Source organism: Nyctereutes procyonoides, unplaced genomic scaffold (genome assembly GCF_905146905.1).
Source record: "Nyctereutes procyonoides isolate TBG_1078 unplaced genomic scaffold, NYPRO_anot_genome, whole genome shotgun sequence".
In the NCBI taxonomy this organism is placed as follows: Eukaryota; Metazoa; Chordata; class Mammalia; order Carnivora; family Canidae; genus Nyctereutes; species Nyctereutes procyonoides.
In genome coordinates this window covers 34,570,783-34,592,817 of record NW_026575044.1, presented here as the reverse complement: position 1 = coordinate 34,592,817, position 22,035 = coordinate 34,570,783, and the positions used below count along the sequence as shown (strand labels likewise).

Genomic DNA, 22,035 nt, shown 5'->3' with positions numbered 1-22,035 from the left:
ATCTTAAAAAAAAAGAAAAGGCAACCAACTGAATAAGATAAAATGCTTTCAAATCATATATCTAATAAGAACTCCAAAATATATAAAGAACTCAAACAACTCAATAGCAAAAAAAAAAAAACCAAAAAACAAAAACAAAAACAACAAAAAAAGCCAATAATTAAAAAAATGGGAAGATCTAAATAGACATTTTTCCAAAAACATACAGATGGCCAACAGACACATGAAAAGATGTTCTACATCATTATCCTCAGGGAAATGAAAATCAAAACCACAGTGAGATATCACCTCACAACTATTAGGATGACTGCTTATCAAAAAGTCTAGAAATAACAAGTGTTGGCAAGGATGTGGAGGAAAGGGGACATTTGTTTACTACTGGTGGGAATTTAAATTGGTGCAACCACTATGGAAAACAGTATGGAGGCTCTTCAAATAATTAAAAATGAAATTACCATATGATTCAGCAATTCCACTTCTGAGTATTTCTCCAAAGAAAACAAAAACATTGGTCCAAAAAGATACATGTACCTCCTTGTCCACTGTAGCATTATTTACAGTAGCCAAGGTATGGAAAGAACCTAAGTATCCAACAGTGAATGAATAAAGTATATTCCTCAGCAATAAAAATAATGAAATCTTGCCGTTTGTAAAATGGATGGACTTTGAAGGTATTAAGCAAATGAAATAAGTCAGGAAGAGAGAAGTTAACACTATATTATCTCTCTTATATGTGGAATAGAAAAAAAAATTAAGAAAAACCCAAACTCACAGATACAGAGAATAGATTGGCAGTTGTCACAGTTAGAGGGGGGGGCTACAGGGAGAAAAGAGTTAACTGGTTTTGTTTTTTGGTTTTCTTTTTAGTTTAAATTAAAAAAAAATGGTCCTGAATACAAAATGCTCAGAAGTTGTTTAGATTTTTACAATGTTGGATAAATCCAGGGAACAATTTTAATTTGGAATAGATGAGACTAAATTTGATTCTGGAAAAGAAATAACATAAGCTATTTGGTAGGATCTGTTTGATTTTCATTACATTGCATATTTAAAATATGTATATATAACTTCACTATTTCATAATGGATTGTGTTAGAGATTTATATTTCTAACACAGGTTTCATAGAAGAATAAGGTACATCATATTTTAAAAGAAATAAAGAGTAAGTGTTAATGGTTCAGAGAAGAGGGACCTGGATCATATTCTCACAAAGTGGTTAAAAAAGCTAGGGTTTCATTTGCCATAAAAATGATCTGGCCATGTCATGGAAGCAAGGTGAGCCAGTGCCAGCGACACAGCTAGGATGAGTAAGCATAACTTAAGGAGGCAAGTTCTGACTTAACATATGGAACTTTCTAAGGAGGTGGCTATAAAGTTGAGTGGATGTCTTGAGGAGTAGTAGATTCTTTGTCCTCAGAAATACTCAAACGCAGTCCATGTAGTCCTTTGGCTGGATGTTGAAGAATCAAAAGAAACGTTATGTATCCACCCCTACACCAAAACTACTGAGCACCTACCATACACATGTCCCATGCTGTGGAATGGGGACACCAAGGTCCCTGTTTTCATGGAGCCTGTAAAACAGCACCCAATGCAGACAATGAACACGTGAACAAATAACAAAACGAGGCAATTGCTGCTTATGACCATTTCTGTAATGGAAGTGAATAAGATGGGGGTTCCTGACTGATTGGCTATGGGGGTGCTTGGCTGATTGGCTGCTTTGATCAAAGCAGGTAACATCTGAGCTAAGCCAGGACAGGTGAGAGTTGGGAGAAGAGCATCCCAGCTTCTGAAATGGTGAGAGTTGAGAGCTCTGACTTGGCAAAGGGTTTGGTGTGCTAGGAGACGAGGGGTGACACCGGAAGCACTTTGAGGGGAGGGTGGGGCAGTGGAGGCAGGCAGACACACAGCTCTGTGGGTCCCAGGGAGGATTTTTTTGTTGAAAAGAATGAGATATAACCAAAACGTTTTAAACAGGAGAGCTATATAATCGATTTATATTAAAAAAAATAGATTGTGTACAAGATGATCTATAAATTATTTTCTAAAGCTGAGATTCTGACCTTGTTATGATAGGGTCCTCACCACATCTTATTGCACATACAAAACACTTATGTACTGTGCCTTTAGGTATTCTATTTAGCACTAACATTCTACCTAGAGGAAGAAGGCACCAAATTGCAGATTTCAACAGTTAGCTGGGGGAAAGTGAACCATTCTTGTGATTTTTCCTGAACTGGCCTTTACCATTACCACATCTTTCCTGTAGATATAACTGTTCTGCTCTGGGTCCTCTGTGCCTGCTAACCCTGCCCCCACCCCTGCACCACCCCTAGTGTTTCTATTAGGTCAGTAGTTCCATAGCTGATAAGTGATTGGGCCCAGCTCATCACTGTGCCTTATAATGGAAGGCCTGAATCTTCCGTCACAATGGACTGTCCTTTTGTATCAACACCTTGGCCTGCACTCAAAACCATTTTCTCCCATAATAGTCCAGGAGACTCGAGTCTCCTTGAGAACAGGGGTTATGGCTGGTTCCTCACTATATCTCAGTATTTACCAGTTTGGCACCTACAATTAAGTCTTTAAAAAACGCTACTGAATGAATGGATACCCTGACCTCAGAGGCACCCTACCTATATCAGAGATCCTTCTGGACACCAACTCTCCTCTTAACACTCAACTGGATCAGCTTCCTTCCAATTCCTACACCGTGAAACACGCTGGCCCTATGCTGGTTAGACTCTCCTATTTTAACTGGAGCTGGAACTGAGTCTTTTTTTCTTAATCAGGTAAGGCACAAGCTTAAGATTGTTTTCCTGAACTATGGCTGAGTCTTAATAGTGATAATTCCAAAAAAGCTAGTCCTCAAATGCTCTGCATCATTTTCAGAATAATAGCAGTTCGTATTCATTGCTCATTGTTCACTACTACTTGCCAGACACTGTGCTAAGTCTCCTTTAATCCTCCCTGCCACCCTACATGGAAAATATTATTATCCCCATTTTACAGAGGAGGAAATTGCAGCACAGAGAGGCTAAGTGGTTTGCCTGGGGTCACACCACTAACAAGTAGATCTGAGATTTTCAAGCTTCTTTCAAAAATGAAATTTGTACTCTTAACAACTAGGGAAAATTTATAAGCTAACATTCATAATACATCCACATTAGCATAAGGAAATGCATAATCCAATTGGTGTGGTCTTGAAAAATGGGTGTTATTATGGAACTCTCTGTTGTATAATTGGATAGATTTTACTTTCTTTGTCACACATATTTCCTTTTCAACTCCCAAAATTTTGTCTATTCATAATCTTTACTAGCATATCAGAGCATAGTTAAGAATTTTTTTGTGTGTGATTTTAAAGCATTTTATTTTAACAGAAGAACCCAGGAAAACTATAAAGGCTTAGAAAATAGTTCAGATCTTATTAGATTTTAAAGGTCGCATATACAGGCTCTGAAAAGAACCTAAGAGTTCTCATACACAACTGAAATGTATTTGAGATCAAAAGCATTCTGAGTTTTAAAATTTGCTCTATTTACAGAGGATCTCAGGAACCAAAATAAACTCATCTTCCATAGTTCTTTGAGTGACAGTTCTAAAATGTCCAAAAGACAAAATTTTCATTTTTAACGTAACATAAAAGCACACATTCAGATATTTTCTGATTTAAAAAGAAACTTCCCCTAAAAGTGACTGATGCTTCTGATGTTATCTAAAATACATAATACAATACACAAGTAATAGTCTACCTGGAAAATTACAGAATTACAACCCAGGGCACTAACTTGGAATGAGGAAGAATTCCAGATGGAAGTCTTATTGAAAAATAATAAAGCTTTTCTTCAGTAAGATACTTATCTAAAAGAATCTTGGTTCTAACACACTATCACAAGCAGATCGTGAAATATTATACAATTTATGACATATAGAGAATCAGAGAAAGTACTAGCAAATTGCCAATGCAATTTAAGAGAATAAATAGTATTTATTATTATTTATTATAGTACAAGCCCATTTTAACTGGGGAAAATGATTTCCCAACTTGGAAAAATTATGAACTCAATTAAAAATCCAGCTTGCAAAAGAGGTTACACATCTATGAATTTGTGAATAGCGTAGGCTTACAAGTCAGTATCCATACTGATACTACAGCATTTATTATTTGTGTATCTTATATGCCTTTTTGGTTAGGAGGTGCTTTGAGAGCACATGGCAAGTAGGAAAGTCTGGGCATGGGTCTCACTTTGGAAACTTAGCTGTTGCACCTTTGGGCAAGTCACTTAGTTTCTAGGTTTCGGTTACTTCATTTGTACTCTAGGAGGCAGTAATACTCTTCTGTCCTTCCTCCCCCCTCCCCCCCCCCCCCCCCCCCCCCCGCCTTCGTGAAGCAATGTATAGGGGAAGAAGGGCATAGACTTTGCAGAGATACAACCAGAGAGCTTTCCGTCTACACCTACACTTGCACATGTAAGGTCTGGGATAAGTTCCTTACCTACTCAAGCCTCAGTTTCATCATCTATAAACTTAGAATATCACACCTAGGAAGATGTCATTAGGATTAGAGAAAATACATGTAAACATTTGGCACGTACTAAAGCTTTAGTAGCTACTAATGCTTGGGGCCCATTTTGTAAACTGCATTATATATGTAAGGTATTATTCTATGATCTGTTTCTTCAGAAATCATGCGGTTTCTTAGTTGACACACTAACCATAACATTTCTCCCATAGTCTTTATATATGAATATATTTTCTTTTATGGATTGGAAACCCATTGTGATACTGTCCTTGTGAAATTTATTATGAGACTATGAAATTAGCAAACCACCAATGAGGAGATCTCTGATTCTTCCTCCTTTGCTGCATTCTAGTCTATAGTCTGCAATGAATTTTCAATCTATTTATTCATATTTTTATAACTCATTCAACAAACACCTGCCGAGGGCTTACTATGTGACAAAATCTATGCTATAAGAGAAGTTAGCCTCTATATTTTATTACAGATGGTTTCATGAAATATTATGACAAATTCCTATCGTAATATAGCAAACTTAGAAAATCTTACAGTTCATGTAACTTATAATGGGAATTAAAAATACGTTTTGACAATGTTACATATCCTCTAGAAAATAATTATATGCAAATTCTTTTCACAAAAGTTACTAAATTAGATCCAAAGTGTTTATGAAGATAATCCAAGGAAAGGGATTTAGAAAAGAAAACAACTTTAATATTATCATATCTGTGACTCAGTATTATCTTTCAGAGTAGTTTTTTAAAAGATTTTATTTATTTATTTATTTACTTATTTATTTATTTGAGAGAGCAGGGAGAGGGACAAGCAGACTCCATGCTGAGCACAGCGCCTAATTCGGGCATGGACTTGATATGAGGCTTGATCTCATGACCCCAATATCATGACCTGAACTGAAATCAAGAGTCAAAGGCTTAACCAACTGAGCCACCAAGAATCAGAGTAGATTCTAAAGGGTTTTATATCTAGAATGATTTAAAACTAGGCCACAGTTGGAAGCAATTAAGACATTATTCTTCTGTTTTACTTCATTTTCCTTAAAAGTCATAAGCCATAGGCTAGTTCTACTAATGGAAAATAACTGAATTTCACAATACATATAGGTATGTATTTTTGTGATGTTCTAGGACATTTCCTTTAATCATTATAAACACAATTCATCCCAACTATCATTATAAACATAATCCATTTTAACAGAAATTGATTGTTTCCAATGTGTGGCAACAGCAAACTGGAATGATGAAAGTAGAAATATAGAAGGGTTTGGCAAACTACTGCTTGTGGACCAAATCCAGCCCCATACTTGCTTTTGTAAATAAAGTTTTATTGGAACACAGCCAGGTCCATATGTTTACACATAATCTATGGATGCTCCTATGATATGTTGGCAGGCTTGAGTAGTTGTGATAGAAATGGTGTGGCTTACAAAACGTAAAATACTTTCTACCTAATCTTACAGACAAGGTTTGTGAACTCCTGCTTCATAGTAAAGGTAATAAAGAATTTCCATGCCAATTTTGAGTACTGATACAAAAATTAGGAAGGAATTAAAGGAGATATTTAGTTGTATATTTAGTTCCTTTTAGGTTTGCGCGGAATGCTTACTGGACACACCAGAGGTAGGACACATGCTACACATTTGAGTAGACAAATTCTCCACATGCAGTCCTTGCTGGGCTAATGGGCTGTGCTGCTCCCCCACTGATACAATAAAAATTCCAAGTGTTGTCCCATCCGTGACAAATGCCCACCAGAATTGCATAATCATCCTTCTTTTTTGGGAGCTGGGGATTTTAGTTTGTCTATTTTTTGTTCTTATTGGAAATATTGTGAGATTCTATAGTTCTGTAAACACTGTAGTTCATTTAATAGAAAATGACCATCATAAGTAAAATAGAAAAAAAGAACTAATTGTTACCTGCATGTTGTTCTTCAATCCAGACTTGCAAATACATGAAAAGGAGCAGCCCTGCTACTCCAAATATGAGCACCGAGAGGAAGACTTGTTTGGGGTTCATGACCATTTCAGATGGCTGCATTTCTCCTCGTTTCTGAAGACCACATGATTTGTTTTTCCATAGAGCTTGGATCCTTTGTTCTATTAAGTGCTCATCCCATGAAGTAACCTAGAATTTTAAAAAAATCCACATTGTACCTTGCTCATGACATTTCTTTCCCAATATAGCATAAATATGCAGAGATCAATGATAATGAAGACATACGTGAACTGGAATGTTCTAAAGACAAAAGACTGTAGGAGATTGTCCCTAGAATGGCAATTTTCTATCATAATCTAAGGAAGATATCATCCCATGGTTAGTAGATAACACCCTCACATTTAATTACGTACAGTATAGTCAGACTTAAGCCACCCTATATTGGAAAGAGTAAAGTAGGTTCAGGTTATCTTCAAATGATTGTGAGGGGAAATAAGACTATCAGAATAGACTGCTGAAGGAGTTTTGAAAAACATGTTCCTAGAATAAAGGGGGAAAAAATCACTTCCTGACTGAAAAATATATAAAGTTCAAAAATGGAGGGTTCAATCTATCATTTCTCTCTCATGTATAAGTAATAGATTTCTCCACCTGAAAGAGTACATTTAAAATCCTTCCAACACACAAAAGAATAAATATTAAAAGGTCAGATTTAAAGGGCTTCTCCCACAAGAACATGGCAGTACAGAAGTCAGCCTCCGATTACAGAAATCTACCTCCCTAATGAAAGATTTAAAGAAATATTGAAATGACTTTGTTTTAGAACAGTCTCATTTAATGTAATCCTACCCTTTTACTTTTGTAAGCCGCAGCTACATTTGAGAATCTATTGAAAATGCAAACCATCTTGTTAGACAAATATAAACACACACAAAATCTTGCATAAAGAGCAGGATGCTTCAGTACTGTCACTGGAACCCAAGTTAAGAAGCCAGCTTCCCATGAACTGCCACGCAAATACGCAGCAGCCTGCATGGTGAGCTCACATAGTCCAGCTAATGAGGCCAAGGTCACTACTTTGTATCTAATGCTGGCCAAAGACCTTGGCTCTGTGCTTTGGCCACTGACCACACCCCCTCTTTGGATGAGCTGAATGTTTTCTCCCTGTGAGGACATCACATCCACTGCTGTGTCTAAAAATGATCTCTTTTTTCTCTAAATATGTCTCAAAAACTTCTGGGAGAATATTGGTCTAGCTTTTTTAAGAGGTGCTTGGTGAGATGCAAGGTAAAAGTTAAAAACCTGCTATGAGGAATTTTGGGCTGGTAAAAGGATAAGATTTACCTGTTCTTGGCAAAACCAACTGGCAAAACAATTTTCATGTAAATGGTGGGCTTGAAAGGTAACCTATGAGATCAGCATTATAAGGAAATGTAGTATGGTGATCACTTGATTAGAAAAAAATTCAGGGGTGCCTAGGTGGCTCAGTTGGTTAAGTATGTGCCTTCATTTTTTTTAAGTGTGTGCCTTCAGCTCAGGTCATGATCCCAGGGTCCTGGCCGAGTTGGGCTCCCTGCTAGAGGGGAGTCTGTTTCTCCCTTTCCCTCTGCCCCTCCACCCAACTTGTGCTCTCCTCTCTCAAATAAACAAAATCTCTAAAAATGAAAGAAAAAACAAATCCAGCAAATAGTTAAAAGTGTGCATGTAGAACAACAAAAAGTCATGTTATAAATACATTTTTTCTTTATATTTTTATTATTACCCAGAAGGGGCCCGAGGAATTGCAGTGATTGTCAGTATTAACTGAAGAGCTTTCTAGAATCCACTTGTCTGAATCACCTGAGGAAGGGGTTAGTGTTAATATATTCCTGAGGGCTTTTGAGCATTTCAAGCATTTTCTCCACTTTGCCAGTAGAGTAAGTTTTTAAACAAGTAGAAGAGCTGAGAGTATCGTCATATGCTATTTGATGGGTGGTGCTTTGCTCTTACATTGATTCAAAACTAAAATCTCATGGGCTTTCCAAACATATGCAACACAGAAGAGTTCCCGAGGGAGATCTGCAATTTGAGGTGTTCCAAGATTGAGTCCCTCAAGGAACTACGAAGAGAAGCCAGCTTTCTCGTCTTGATGCTGCAGTTAAACAATGAACAGACAATTCCTGGGTGCACAAGAAGATTCAGATAGGAGAAACCAGTTAAACAAAATCCAGTACTAACAGAGAAATAGCTGTTTACAAGAAGAAAGAGACTTTTACAATCTGTCTACATAATTAAAACTTATCTCAGAAGAAAGAGGATAGAAGAAAATGCATAAATCAGAACAGAGCCACGAACCTGTGGGAATAGTAGATGTGAACGCCAAAAGAGGTACTCCTTGAGGGTTTGCAGAGGAAAATTATTACCTACGACGCTGGAAAGAGATGAAGAATTTGCCCTTCCTTTCTTCAGGAGATGTTGCTCTACTCTGACATATCCTCCTGGGTAAGAAGTCAGGAGAAAACCCATAATTGTTATTATGGCAGATGTGAGTAGGATTGAGTGATTAAAGCCACAAGGCAGAAAGGCAATCTGGTGTAAAACGAAGAGATACGTTTGATTTTCTCCCATCTCAGTCCATTAACCCAACGTTGGCATTAGGAAATGGCTCTCATTAAACAAAGGTGAGGCAGGAGGAGCAGCAGTACTGCTTTAAGCAAACCTGAAGGTCAGTTGTGATGGGAAAACACACCTATTTGGAGATCGTACATCTACCTCTACGCCTGCAGGAAAAGTGCAGACTACTGGAGACTGAAATTACTTGGAATAATGCTATTTTATGTACAAGCATTATACATTTCTACGGTCAGAGGCTTCCTGTATTTCATACAACTCCTTCCTCTCCCCAGTCTAAACACAGTACCTTGAACCTAACCAGTACTCAACAGTGTGCACTGCACTGAACTGAATTTGGAGCTCCAATAACAAAATACAGGTAAATGAACTAGTTTTCCAGTTGTACTTATAAATCCTTAGTCCTAACTTCCAAATGAAATCATGAAAGAGGAATCTATGTGGCTTTGTTAAAAGAAATACATATTTATTTTGATTTGCATATCCTATTGATTTATCCCAAACTAACACAAATAGATATATAAAAATAATGGTTTCACCACATTATCTATTTTCCAACACTTTAGAAATTATCCTTTTAAGATGTTCAACATCAGGGCAGCCCAGGTGGCGTGATCCTGGAGTCCCAGGATCGAGTCCCATGTTGGGCTCCCTGCATGGAGCCTGCTTCTCCCTCTGCCTGTGTCTCTGCCTCTCTCTCTCTCTCTCTCTCTCTCTCTGTGTGTGTGTGTGTCTCTCATGAATGAATGAATAAAATCTTTTTTAAAAAATTGTAAAAAAAAAAAGATGCTCAACATCATTAATCATCAGGGAAATGCAAATCAAAAGCACAATGAGATATCACCTCAAGCCTGTTAGAATGGCCATCATCAAAAAAGACAAGAGATAACAAATGCTGGCATGGATGTGGAGAAAAGGGATCACTTGTGCACTATTGGTGGGACAGTAAACTGGTGTAACCACTAATAGAAAATTGCATAGAGGCTCCTCAAGCAATTAAAAACAACTACCATGTGATCCTGCAACTCCACTTCTGGGTATTTATCTGGAGGAAATGAAAATACTATGTCAAAGAGATACCTGCACCCCCACTTTCACAGAGGTGTTATTTACAATAGCCAAGACATGGAAATAACTTCAGCGTCCACCAATGGATGAACGGATGAAGAATATTACTCAGCATATTCTTACTATTCTTAAGGTGCCATGCATATCAAACTTACATGGTGCTGTATGTCAGTTATATCTCAATAAAAGTGGGCAAATTATTTTAAATAAGTATGGTTACCAATAGAAGCATTTTAAGACTTTAGTATACTTATCAGATGGAGGCAATTTATTTGTTTTATTTTTAAAAATTTTTTTAAAGATTTATTTGAGAGACTGTGTCAGTGGGGGGAGGGGAAGAGGGAGAGAGGGAGAGGGAGAATCTCACATTCACACGGGGCTCAATCTCATGACCCTGAGATCATGGCCTGAGCTGAAACCAAGAGTCGGATGCTTAACTAACTGAGCCACCTGAGTGCCCCTAGAGGCAATTTATTTAAAAGGAAATCATGAGTTGTCCGGTTGGACAGAAGTCTATGATTTTAGGGAGGGAGTTTTGAAATGTAGAGTATGGTTTGGAACAAATTGGCATAAAACATTCTGGCACAGAAGAACCTCAAAGTCAGGAGATCACCTGTCCTTACCCTCTACCTTAGGAGGACCTCAGTAGTTCCTGTCATTCTCTATCTCGTTCTCATACTCGAGAGAGTAAGAGACCATCAGGGATGAACTTCCTCAATTTACCACCTGCTCTCACAAAGTTTACTACCATCTGTCTCTGCCCACAATTCTATGCCTCAATCACTTCCAGACTACTGTGAAACTCAACTCCATAAATACTATGCCAACCTGGGTCTTTTCCTGAACCTCTTCCTCCAGTGACTTCCTCTATAACTCCTCCAGCGACTGCTCTACTGCTGTCATTCCCAGATGAGCCTGAAGACAGCACTCTGCCCTGGCTGTCTCAGATGCCTCTCTCCCAGACATCTCTCCACCCACAGCTGTCCAGGAAGCCAGAAGATGTGAGGAGGCTCACAAGTTGTGTAGGTTCTGAAAGTTTATAATTCCCCGGGGTTTTATTTTGTTTTGCTTTTTTCCTATTCTACTTACCACCTCTATGAATTTCCTGCTTCTATCTCTTCCTCATTTTTCTTATTGATGTGTAGTTCCCTTTGCATTTTGGATGGCAATTCTTTGTCAGTTATAGACAATACAAAAATCTTTCTTTTTCTTTCCTTCCATCCTCCCCCACTCCCTTCTACTGCTGGTGGTGTGGTTGTCTTATCATGAAGAGGTTTTAAGTCAAATTTTGTCATATTTTTCCTTCTTGATGTATCAGCTAGAGTCTTAAAAAGAAAGCACAGAATATACTCAAGCTCATGAAATTGTGGAGAGGTTAGTAATAGGACAATTTCCAAAGACTGATCAGCATTTTGAGAAACTAACAAAGAATTGAGTAGTTCCCAAGGGTCAGTAACAGCAACCACTCTTAGAAGCCAAGTCAGGAAGTAGAGAGCTATTCTTGGAGGGGGTGGAAGGAGAAGGCTGGCTGATGAGAGCTGTCATTTATTGCACAGAGACATAGACAACATGATCTACTGGGTGTTAAGAGAACCAGAAGAATCACTCTTCTATCCTCAATTTCTTCCTGGCCTGAAGACCTTGTTAGTGACTCCTGTTTGGCAAACCCTGTTGAAAGCCTATTTGGCAACCACTGTTGAAAGAGGAGATCCTGCCATTTGGGACAACATGGATGAAACTTGAGGGCATTCTGCTAAGTGAAAGAAGTCAGACAGAGGACAAATACTGAATGACCTCATTCATATGTGGAATCTAAAAAAGCCCCCTAAGCCCCAAAACTCAGGGAAACTTTTTATGCAGCACATTCTGGTAAGCCTCCCAAATCACAGAGCAGGGTAGGGCATGGTAGAGATGGGAGATATCAATTCTGTGTTCTTTATGAATTTCCCAAGATAATATTCCTTATCCTCAAATATTAAAATTATTCTTCTGTATTTCCTTTCAAAAATTACAAAGTTCTGTTCCTCATATTTAGTACTTGAATCCACCTGGAATTTATTTTACGTACGTTATAAGGCATCCATTCCATACAGATACCACTTGTCCAACTCTTTTAATTGAGGTTATCATTTCACTACTGATTTTTTTTGTTACACTACTGATTTCTAATGATTTTCTTATATTTCAAAGTCTTATATATATTTGTTACTGCTTCTAGATACTATTCTGTTCTATTGGTCCAATGTCATATGTTTGTATGAACATCTGGACCTATCTTGGAGGAATGGAAAATGAATCTGATTACTGATTTAATTTTCTTAATGGTTATTTGTTTATTCATTCTACTTTTTTGAGCCAGCTTTAGAAAATTACATTGCCCACACAATTATCATTTCCTTTGGGTTTCCAAATGTACCAGCATAAAGTTGTTCATGGGATTTTATGATTTTAAAGATCTTTCATAGCCTTAGGTATAGCCACCTCTCCATTCCTAATATTATGTACTTGTGTTTCTTTTCTTTGATCATTCTTGCTAGAGATTTGTCTGTTTTGCTGAAAAGTATATTGCAATTCCTCTCTCTTTTTTTTCTTGGTTTATTTGTTCTGTTTCACTGATCTCTTCTATCTTTCTTTCTTTCTTCATTCTACTTCTTTATGGATATCTGTTGGGTTTTTTTTTTTTTTAGTCTTTTAATTGAAAATTTATTCATGTATTTTAGATCTTTCTTTTTTTATAAAATACATTTACATAAGGCCGCGAATTTCCTCCAAAACTACTTTAGCAGCAAATTGCATTTTTTAAAAGATTTTTTTATTTTTTATTTATCCATGAGAGACACAGAGCGAGAGAGAGAGAGAGAGGCAGAGGGAGAAGCAGGCCCCATGCAGGGAGCCCAATGTGGGACTCGATCCCGGGTCTCCAGGATCACACCCTGGGCTGCAGGCGGCACTAAACCGCTGTGCCACAGGGCTGCCTACAAATTGCATTTTTATGTGTAGTACTTTCATTGTCATTCAGTTCTAAATATTCTAAATATTTTGTAATTTAAATTGTTTTTGTCTTTTTTTTGCTTTTTACTTTCTTGTATTTCTTAGAATTTTCCTGAAGTTATCTAATTTTCTCTGTTCCTTTATGCTTTCTCTGAATCCATAGATTTTGTTAGCTAAGCTATACTTTAAATTAAAAAATAAAACTTTCTTAGCTATGAATTTTTTTTAAGATTATATTTATTTTTTTCATGAGGGACACAGAGAGAGAAGCAGAGACACAGGCAGAGGGAGAAGCAGGCTCTTTGCAGGGAGCCCGGTGCAGGACTGGATCCCAGGATCCTGGGATCATGACCCGAGCCAAAGGCAGATGCTCAACCACTGAGCCACCCAAGCGTCCCAGCTATGAATTTTTCTAATAGTTTATGGTTTTCATAGGAACTTCGGCATGCTTTAAACAGACACTGAATTATTTCCTCATCCTAATCATGTTTGAGATTTTCTATTTAAGTTCAATTATTTAAAGGAAATATTTATTATCAGTTATTAAATAAATACAATTGTTGGCATTTTATCATCTGTTCAGTGTTAATTTTTGAGTGCTATACCTTCTTAGTTCACTTTCTTTCTTATTGAAATATAGCCTTAAATATTTCTTCTAGTGAATATCTGAGAGTTAAATTATCTTTGATTTTGTATGTACAAAATTATCTTATTTTTGTCCTCATTCTCGAATGATAGTATGGTTAAATACGAATTCAGGTTAAATTATTTTCTCTCAGCACTCTGAAAATTAATAACCATTCTTTTTCTTTCTAAGCTATAATCGGGGTTAATTTTTCTGAGAAATTTTTCTAACTTACCAATTTCTCCATTTTTGTCTATTCCAGTGTTTATTCTATTGTATTTTTTCCAACACTTTTATAGTATCTCAATTTCTCCTTCTCCATATCCATTTATTCTTGTTTCATTTTGTTAGCCAGGATGCAGTAGGAAGTTACTCAAATAGGAGGGCCGAAAGCAGGGAAGGATTGTGTTTCGTTTTACGGAACCAACAGTTCCAACCAAGGAGATGCCCAACTAAGTGTTACATTGATAGCGCCCTGCTAAATGAGCCTGTTTGAGGGGCACCTGGGTGGCTCATTCGATTGAGCATCTGACTTCATTTCAGGTAAGGGTCGTGATGTCAGGGTCATGGGATTGAACTTGTGTAGTGCTCTGTGGTTAGTGAGGAGTCTGCTTGAGATCCTCTCTCTCCCTTTCTCTCCCCCTCTTCCCTGCAGGCATGTGCTCTCTTTCCCTAAAATAATAAATGAATCTTTAAAAAAGAATGAGCCCATTTGAGCTGGAATGGAGCTGAAGACCTGTGCAGAAGCTCCCCTAAGTTTCTTGAAGTTACCTTTAGGTCATTATAATACTAAGTATGGGCAAGTTTTCTGCCATTTTCTGAACATATGACATAGGTACTAGCATGTTGACCTGCTCGGCATGCACAATTGAACTAAAGTGTTTGTGTTTATTCAGTGTCTGTTCTCTAATACAGTGAATAAAAGCTCCCTGTATTAACCCCATGTAGAGACAGTGCTTTGAAAGCAATCTCCTAGTCACCATACTTACAACAAATAATAAAAAGTTCTTTCCTTTCAACATTTCTTTGGGTTGTGTTCAATTTGGTGCACCCCAAGTGGTGAACCTCTCTTGAGTTTGGCTACATATTTTCTCTGCTTTTCTAGTTTGTGAGATTGTTATTTAAAATAAAAAAAAATATATGTTTGGTCTTCCTCCCTGTTTCTCACATTGGGCTGCTAAAATCCTTGACATTTCCTCAGTGATAAGTGATAAAGGTGTCTTGTTATGTTAACAAGGTGACTTGGTCAAATAAGGATGGATGCTGGTTGCCAAGAGAACTAACCTTGATAGGGAGTTGAGACTTTCAGTCTCAACCCTTGACCTCTGGGGAGAGGTGAGGTGCTGGAGGTTGAATCAACCACTGGTGGCCAACGATCTAATCAGTCATTCCTATGCAATATTAGAAGCTTTCATAAAACCCAAACCCACAGGGTTCAAAGAACTTTCAGGTTGGTGAACCAGAATGCATCCATATTAATGTGATACATTCCAGTTCTGTTGGGACAAAAGTTCTTGAGCTTGGGACACTTTTTTGCCTTATGTAATTCATCTGGCCATTCATCTATATCTGTTATAATATTCTTTTATAATAAACCAGTAATCTAGTAAGTAAAATGTTTCCCTGAGTTCTGTCAGCCTCTCTAGTAAACTAATGGAATCTGAGGAGGGGGTTGTGGCATCCTCCAATCTACAGCCAGTTGGTCAGAAGCAAGGTGACAATCTGGACTTGTGACTGACATCTGAAATGCAAGACGGGGGTAGTGGGGTGGTTGGTGGTGTGGATAGCAGGAGGGAGAAATCTTGTCAGACTGAGCCCTTAATTTGTGGGATCTGATGCTATCTCCAGGTAGATGGTGTTGTAACTGAGTTAAATTTATGTGATGCCTGGTTAGTGTTCATGGAGAACTGGAGAACTGCTTGGTGGTATTGGATAAATCACACCTACCAGAAAGTTTTATACACTTTTACTAGAAACTATCCTTTACTATGAATATTTTATATGTATTTTAAAGTTTTTGTCAGACCATACAAAAACTTAAAATTTGCTTGTAATTTTGCTCATAAATGCCTTAGCATTAGATTTATTCATGATCTTGGAATGCTTATGAATAAGCTCATGAATAAGCTCATTTAGGATGGAAGAGTTTTTAAATTTTTATTTCCCTTTTTCTCTCTTTCCCCATCTTCTGCCTCTCTGTGCCATTCCTTCCTTATCAAGTAATTCTGCAGTGGCCTCCAAGTTGTACCTTGGGCTCCTATCCAGAGCTAAGGTTCACCATTGTGGGCTTGGCGTTTCTGACCTAGGGTGACACTGGGGCTATTGTAAACCAGTCAATGAACCTAGCTTCTAGTTCCCACATGGGAGCTAAACTCCCAGACAGCCCAGCAGCTTCCATACTCAAAGCGTAACTGACTCATAATTTCTGCCTATTTCACCAGTTTTGTTTACTTCTGTTTATGATATGGAGTATGGTTTAATGTTTTTATTCTTTTTTTGAGTTCATCTTCCACTGGCCTGAATGGACTAGGATACTAAAACATTAACAGATGTCCTTTTCTTGACCAGAAATCCCCATGTAAACTTTTCAGATTTAATTTTATCTGTAAAGATGGGACAGTGAAATCTGTACTATGCATCTGACAGTTTTAGAATATATTAAGTTAAACAGAATATGTGATCTTTTAGAAAAGTATAGATAAAGTGTAAAATTATAAAGCATTTTGCTTATCTGGTTTAAGGAAATTAAAGTTTTCATTTGCTAGGTATTGTGGGCATATAAACTCTTAAAAAATATATTGCCTTTATCAACCATAGTGAGATTAGAGTGTGGTATGTAGTCAAAGGATATTTTGTCAATTATGGACAGTGTTTTACTTAAAGGGAAAAAATGTAGATAGCACTCACCTTATTTAGTTATTGTAAATGCATTATCAGTCATAATACCATAAATCTTGACTGAATTACTCTTAGTTGAATGAGAAATGTGAAAATTATTTATATTTATTACTTAATGCTTTTACTATTTTGGATGTTAAATAACTATTTTAATCCATTTTATTATTGTGCAAATTCTGAAATTCTATAGGCAATTTCTATATATGTTCATTCAATCCTCAAGCAATTTTTAAAGCTATGGTTTTGAAATAATTTTAGACTCACATAAAAGTTGCAAAGATAGATTCCCTACCTACCCTTTACTCAACTTCCTCCAATGATACCATTTTACATAACCATAGAACAATTTGTCAAAGCCAAGAGCTTGACCATAGTACATGTGGAAGGCAGACTAATGCCCCCTTCCCCAAAGAGTCATCCCCTTCTCATTGGAGCCTGCAAATATATTATCTTACCTAGCGATGGGGAATTAATGCAGATGGAATGAAGGTTTTGCTAATCAACTGATCTTAATTTAGGGAGACTATTCTGGATTACCTGGGTGGGCCCAATGTAATCACAAGGGTCCTTAAAAGTGTAAGAGGGGAGCAACAGAGGAAGTCAGAGTGCTATGATGTGAGAAAAACTCAACGGGTTCAGTTAGCTTTGGAGATAGTGGAGATGGAGTAAGGGATCATGAGCCAAGGAATGCAGGTGGCCTCAAAAGGACAAGAAAGAAAATGAATCCTCCCTGGAGACTACAGGAAGGAACATGGACCTGCGGACACCCTGACTTAGTCTGTCACACTTCTGAACAAAGAACTGCAAGATCATACATCTGTGCTGTTCGAACCGCTCAGCTAAGATTTGCTAAGATCTGTTAAAGCTGCAAAGAAAATACGGTACAATACTATTATAAAGTAACATTTTAAAAGGAGACAGTTTGTGAAATTGCTATGAATGGGTAAAATAATACTGATCTTTTCAAATATTTTTCACGTGGTTTCTTAAGCATAGTGTTTTTTGGTCTATTTCTGTGATGGCACAATTGTTCAATTTTTTGTTCTGTTTTGTCATACAGAACACAGAAACATATTCCTTTACTAGACACTAATTTATAGGTGCTTCCTTATGTATTCTGTTACTTTGATTTCCTGTATAATTTATTTAACGGGTACCTTCCACTTTTAGCTGTTGTAATTAAAATTTAATTATAATTAAAGTTTTTAACAAGACAAGGCTTTGCCCTTATATTCTTTGTTTTAGATGAAGTAGTTTTAAACTCACATTTTATATCCTCATGTTCAGTGCAAAGTTGTTCGTCTGCTTTTAGGCAAATAATAGTCTATCTTTATAGACTACATGAGACTAAAAGTAAAAGCCCTCGCAAACATTTAACACAAACATTTGTGTTGGGGGGGAGACCCCTTATAGAGATTATTGTTAAATGAGTTATTCATCTCATCCCTTATGTTTACTTGTTCCCTATTCTAATGTGTTAAATACAGAGAACACAACAATGTTATATTTTACATTTGTTTAAGCATTGTCACCAGAATTTGAGGCATGGAGTCAATCAGGAGTCGTCAGGATCACATTAAGTAACACAGAGATGGCCAAATTCTACTTTATCAAAGGGATCTGTGAAGATAGAGGAAGGCCTGGAAAAGTTCTCTGGAGTCCTGGGATTTGGCCAAGGTGGTACAAGAACATGGCAATTTGAGTGGTCATGTCTGAGACGATTTGAAGCAGTCATCGGCAAGGGCTTATATCAGATAAGGTGAGGGAGTTAGCAAGTCCAATGAAACAACTGGGTGTTATTAAGAGTAGTTAATAATGTAACCTAAGAAGTGCTACATGAGGGATCCCTGGGTGGCGCAGCGGTTTGGCGCCTGCCTTTGGCCCAGGGCGCGATCCTGGAGACCCGGGATCGAATCCCACATCGGGCTCCCAGTGCATGGAGCCTGTTTCTGCCTCTGCCTCTCTCTCTTTCTCTCTCTGTGACTATCATAAATAAATAAATAAAAATTAAAAAAAAAAAAGAAGTGCTACATGAGAGATGGCTTCCAGTTCACAACTGGAATCAACTGTGGTATAAGTAACAGAAATGGGTAGGAAACAAGTAAGAAGCAGAATTAAAGAATAAAGTGGGTGGTGTGGTGCCTCCCTAATGTTCCTTCTGGTTGTCTGTATGGAAGCCACACCATTTAGGACAGAGTCCTCACCTCCAGCTCCAGTGACAGGCCCGAAATAGTGTAAACCTAACAGGAAATTAATCCTAAACTCCTCGTCAAAACAGTTGGTTCAGGAATGGCCTGCTGTATTAGTTTCCTGGGGCTGCCATAACAAATGATTACAAACTTGGTGGCTTAAAACAAAAGAAATTTATTCTCTCATGGTTCTGGAAGCTGGAAATCCAAAATCAAGGTGTAGTCAGGGCTATAATCCCCCTGGAGGCTCTAGGGGAGAATACCTCCTTGCTGCTTCTGGCTTCTGGTGGCTCCAACCTGTTTCCAATTTCACACAGCCACAGCCTTCTCTGTGTGTTTTATAAGGATACTTGTCATTGGATTTAGGGCCTGCCCAGATAAACCAGACTGAGTTTATCTTGAGATCCTTAATTTAGTTACACCAACAAAGACCTTTTTTCCAGATACGATCCCAGGTTCTGGGAGTTAGGTAACCCAGGGGGTGAGCTACGCAGAATAAAATTTTGGTTGGCTGGTCATGGGAGGTGATATTTTTCTCTCGCCATGAATGTGACTAAGAAAGCAAATAGTTCATGCTGTTGCTGGAAGCCTCTGGCTTTTCTGATGGAAGCTGGCCTGAAGAACAAGGCAGCACAAAGGAAGGCAACCTGACACCTGTAGAGAAAACAGAAAACTCTGACTGGCCCCTGACTGTGTTCACTTGATCTCTGTATTTGTAAATTAGGAGAGCCAATAGATTTCCTTTATTTTTCAATCTACTACAACGCAAGTCTAAGTACAGTAAGAGAACTAAGTAATAAGCTATATTTTGAGTGTAGCAATTTTTGCAGCATATTCAGAAATAAATGGAAATAAAAGTACTAACATTTATTTATTCAACAGTTATTATATTCTAGGCACTATTCTAAGCATTGATTATTTAATTTAATTTTCATAATAAACCTTTTATCTTTCCATACAAGAAATCTGCAGGACAAGTTTATGTAACCATACAGTCTGATGCAGAGTTCAGTGAGAGATGAGGTGAGAGGTGCAGGTTGAGACACACCACAGCCTTGATGTCAACTATGGTGATCACACTTGTCCTGTGGACATGGAAGAACATAAGACAGGTCTGAAGGGAGTGGAATGATCAGGCTTGCACTTTGGGAAGATCACTTTATGTGAAGACTGGACCAAAAGGCCATTGGCCAAGAAATCCCTAGAACGGAATTGGACTGGGTTATATTCCATTCCAAAAATCCTTTTTTTGTTTATGAACATCCTCTAGTCTTTCATTCCTGGAGGCAGTTTACTATAGCCTAAGTTAAGTATGTAGTTACTTTCTTTGTTTTGTTTTGTTTTTATTGTTTTTATATTTTTTAATTTAAATTCAATTTGCCAACATATAGTAGTATAACATCCAGTGCTCATCTTATCACATGCCCTCCTTAATGCCCATCGCTCAGTTACCCCATCCCCCCACCCACCTCCCCTTCTGCAAACCTTTGCTTTCCAGAATTAGGAGTCTCTCATGGTTTGTCTCCCTCTCTAATTCTTCCTCACTCAGTTTCCCTCCTTTCCCTTACAGTCCCCTTTCACTATTTCTTATATTCTGCATGAGTGAAACCATATAATAACTGTCTTTCTCTGATTTGCCTATTTCATTCAGCATAATACCCTCCAGTTCCATCCAAGTAGAAGTAAATGATAGGTATTCATCTTTTCTGAGAGTCGAGCAATATTCCATTGTGTATATATATCACATCTTCTTTAACCATTCATCTGTCAAAGTATGTAGTTACTTTGTATTACATACAAAATATATACTATACTACATCCATACTATGTTATTATGTAGTGTGTGGTAGTTAAGTAGGAAGATTCTGGAGCCTGAACGCCTGGGTGCAAATTACAGTTTGAGGATTTCCTAGTTCTGTGATGCAGCTTATTATGTAACCTTTGTGTGCCTCAGTTACCCCACATCTAAATTGGGGTAATAAAAATACCTACCATGTGAGGTTGCTGTGAAATAAGTTAATATGTGCAAAATATTTAGAAGGATTCTTGGCCCATAGAAGCAATATTAAGATGTTAATATCTTTACAGTCTGTGTGCCCAGCATGGAAACACATGTACTATACCTAATCTACAGGTATCTGTTGAAAGATTGGGTATTTTTACTTTAAAAGGCAGTCTGTTTTTGCTGTTAGAGAGGTTCAGTCTTTCAATTCCAGCCAATTCAATCCTACCAATATACATCCATTAGGTTCAAATACAATCATGGCCCTGTATTTAGTGCCAGACACTGTATGCAAATCCAAAATGTGTAAGATTCAATCTCTGATCTTTATCAGAGAATATCTGAACCTACTTACTCATAATTTGTACAAGTTCGTTCTGGTAGAGCCTTCAAGAACAACTCATAACAAATCTGTTCTCCTTTACATGACAGACTTTCCAATTATTGAAAACAATTATCCTGTCTACCATTAATCTTTTTTACTCCAGGATAAACAATAAATAAATACACACAATTCCTACAGCCATTCCTTACAGGACAGGGTTTAGGAGCATTCAATCAATTTAATCAGCCTCCTCCAGACACATCTGAGTTTGTTAATGCTTTTCTTTAAATGCAGGGCTCAGAAGTAGATACAATAATCTGAACATGATTGAATAGATGGATAATGTTATAAGGATTTGTACCATAAAAATAATAGCTAAACTTGAGTGCATCCACAGATAAAATGGGAGAATAAAACAGGTTATAAGTTAGAGCCTTAGGGATTTCCTTTAGTCCAAATAAAAGTGGAATAGAAAGATCTTCTAAAACAAATTTTAAAGAAAGGATTGTGAAATAAATGTCATAGGGAGTATGCAATTATAAAGACAAGATACTATTATATGGTAAGCAATAAATAAAGAATGTTCATTTAATAAATACACATAAGGAAAAGATTTAAAAAAGAACAAGGACAAGCATTAACTATGAAATACAGTCCTCCCTGAAAGTGGAAAAAGTTGAGACCAGAAAAGATGATCTGGTCAATGTGGAAATTACTGAGAGAAGATAAAAAAGGACCAAAGGATTTTGAGGAGAAAAAGTACAAAATGAGAATTTACTATTCCAATCATTGTTTTCAAATGTCAGAAGAGAACAAGACTTCAGTACACAGTAGGGAAGGATAGTT

General features: G+C 37.3%; 1 protein-coding gene across 1 annotated transcript in view; it reads right to left on the bottom strand.

Moving 5' to 3' along the window:
• CHST9 (carbohydrate sulfotransferase 9) overlaps positions 1–22,035 on the bottom strand; it is a 233,559-nt gene that overhangs the window by 185,999 nt on the left and 25,525 nt on the right. The window contains exon 2 of the mRNA XM_055324387.1: positions 6,463–6,670. Within this exon, the coding sequence (XP_055180362.1) occupies positions 6,463–6,583 (121 nt within the window). The 5' untranslated portion in view covers positions 6,584–6,670. The remainder of the gene's footprint in view (positions 1–6,462; positions 6,671–22,035) is intronic.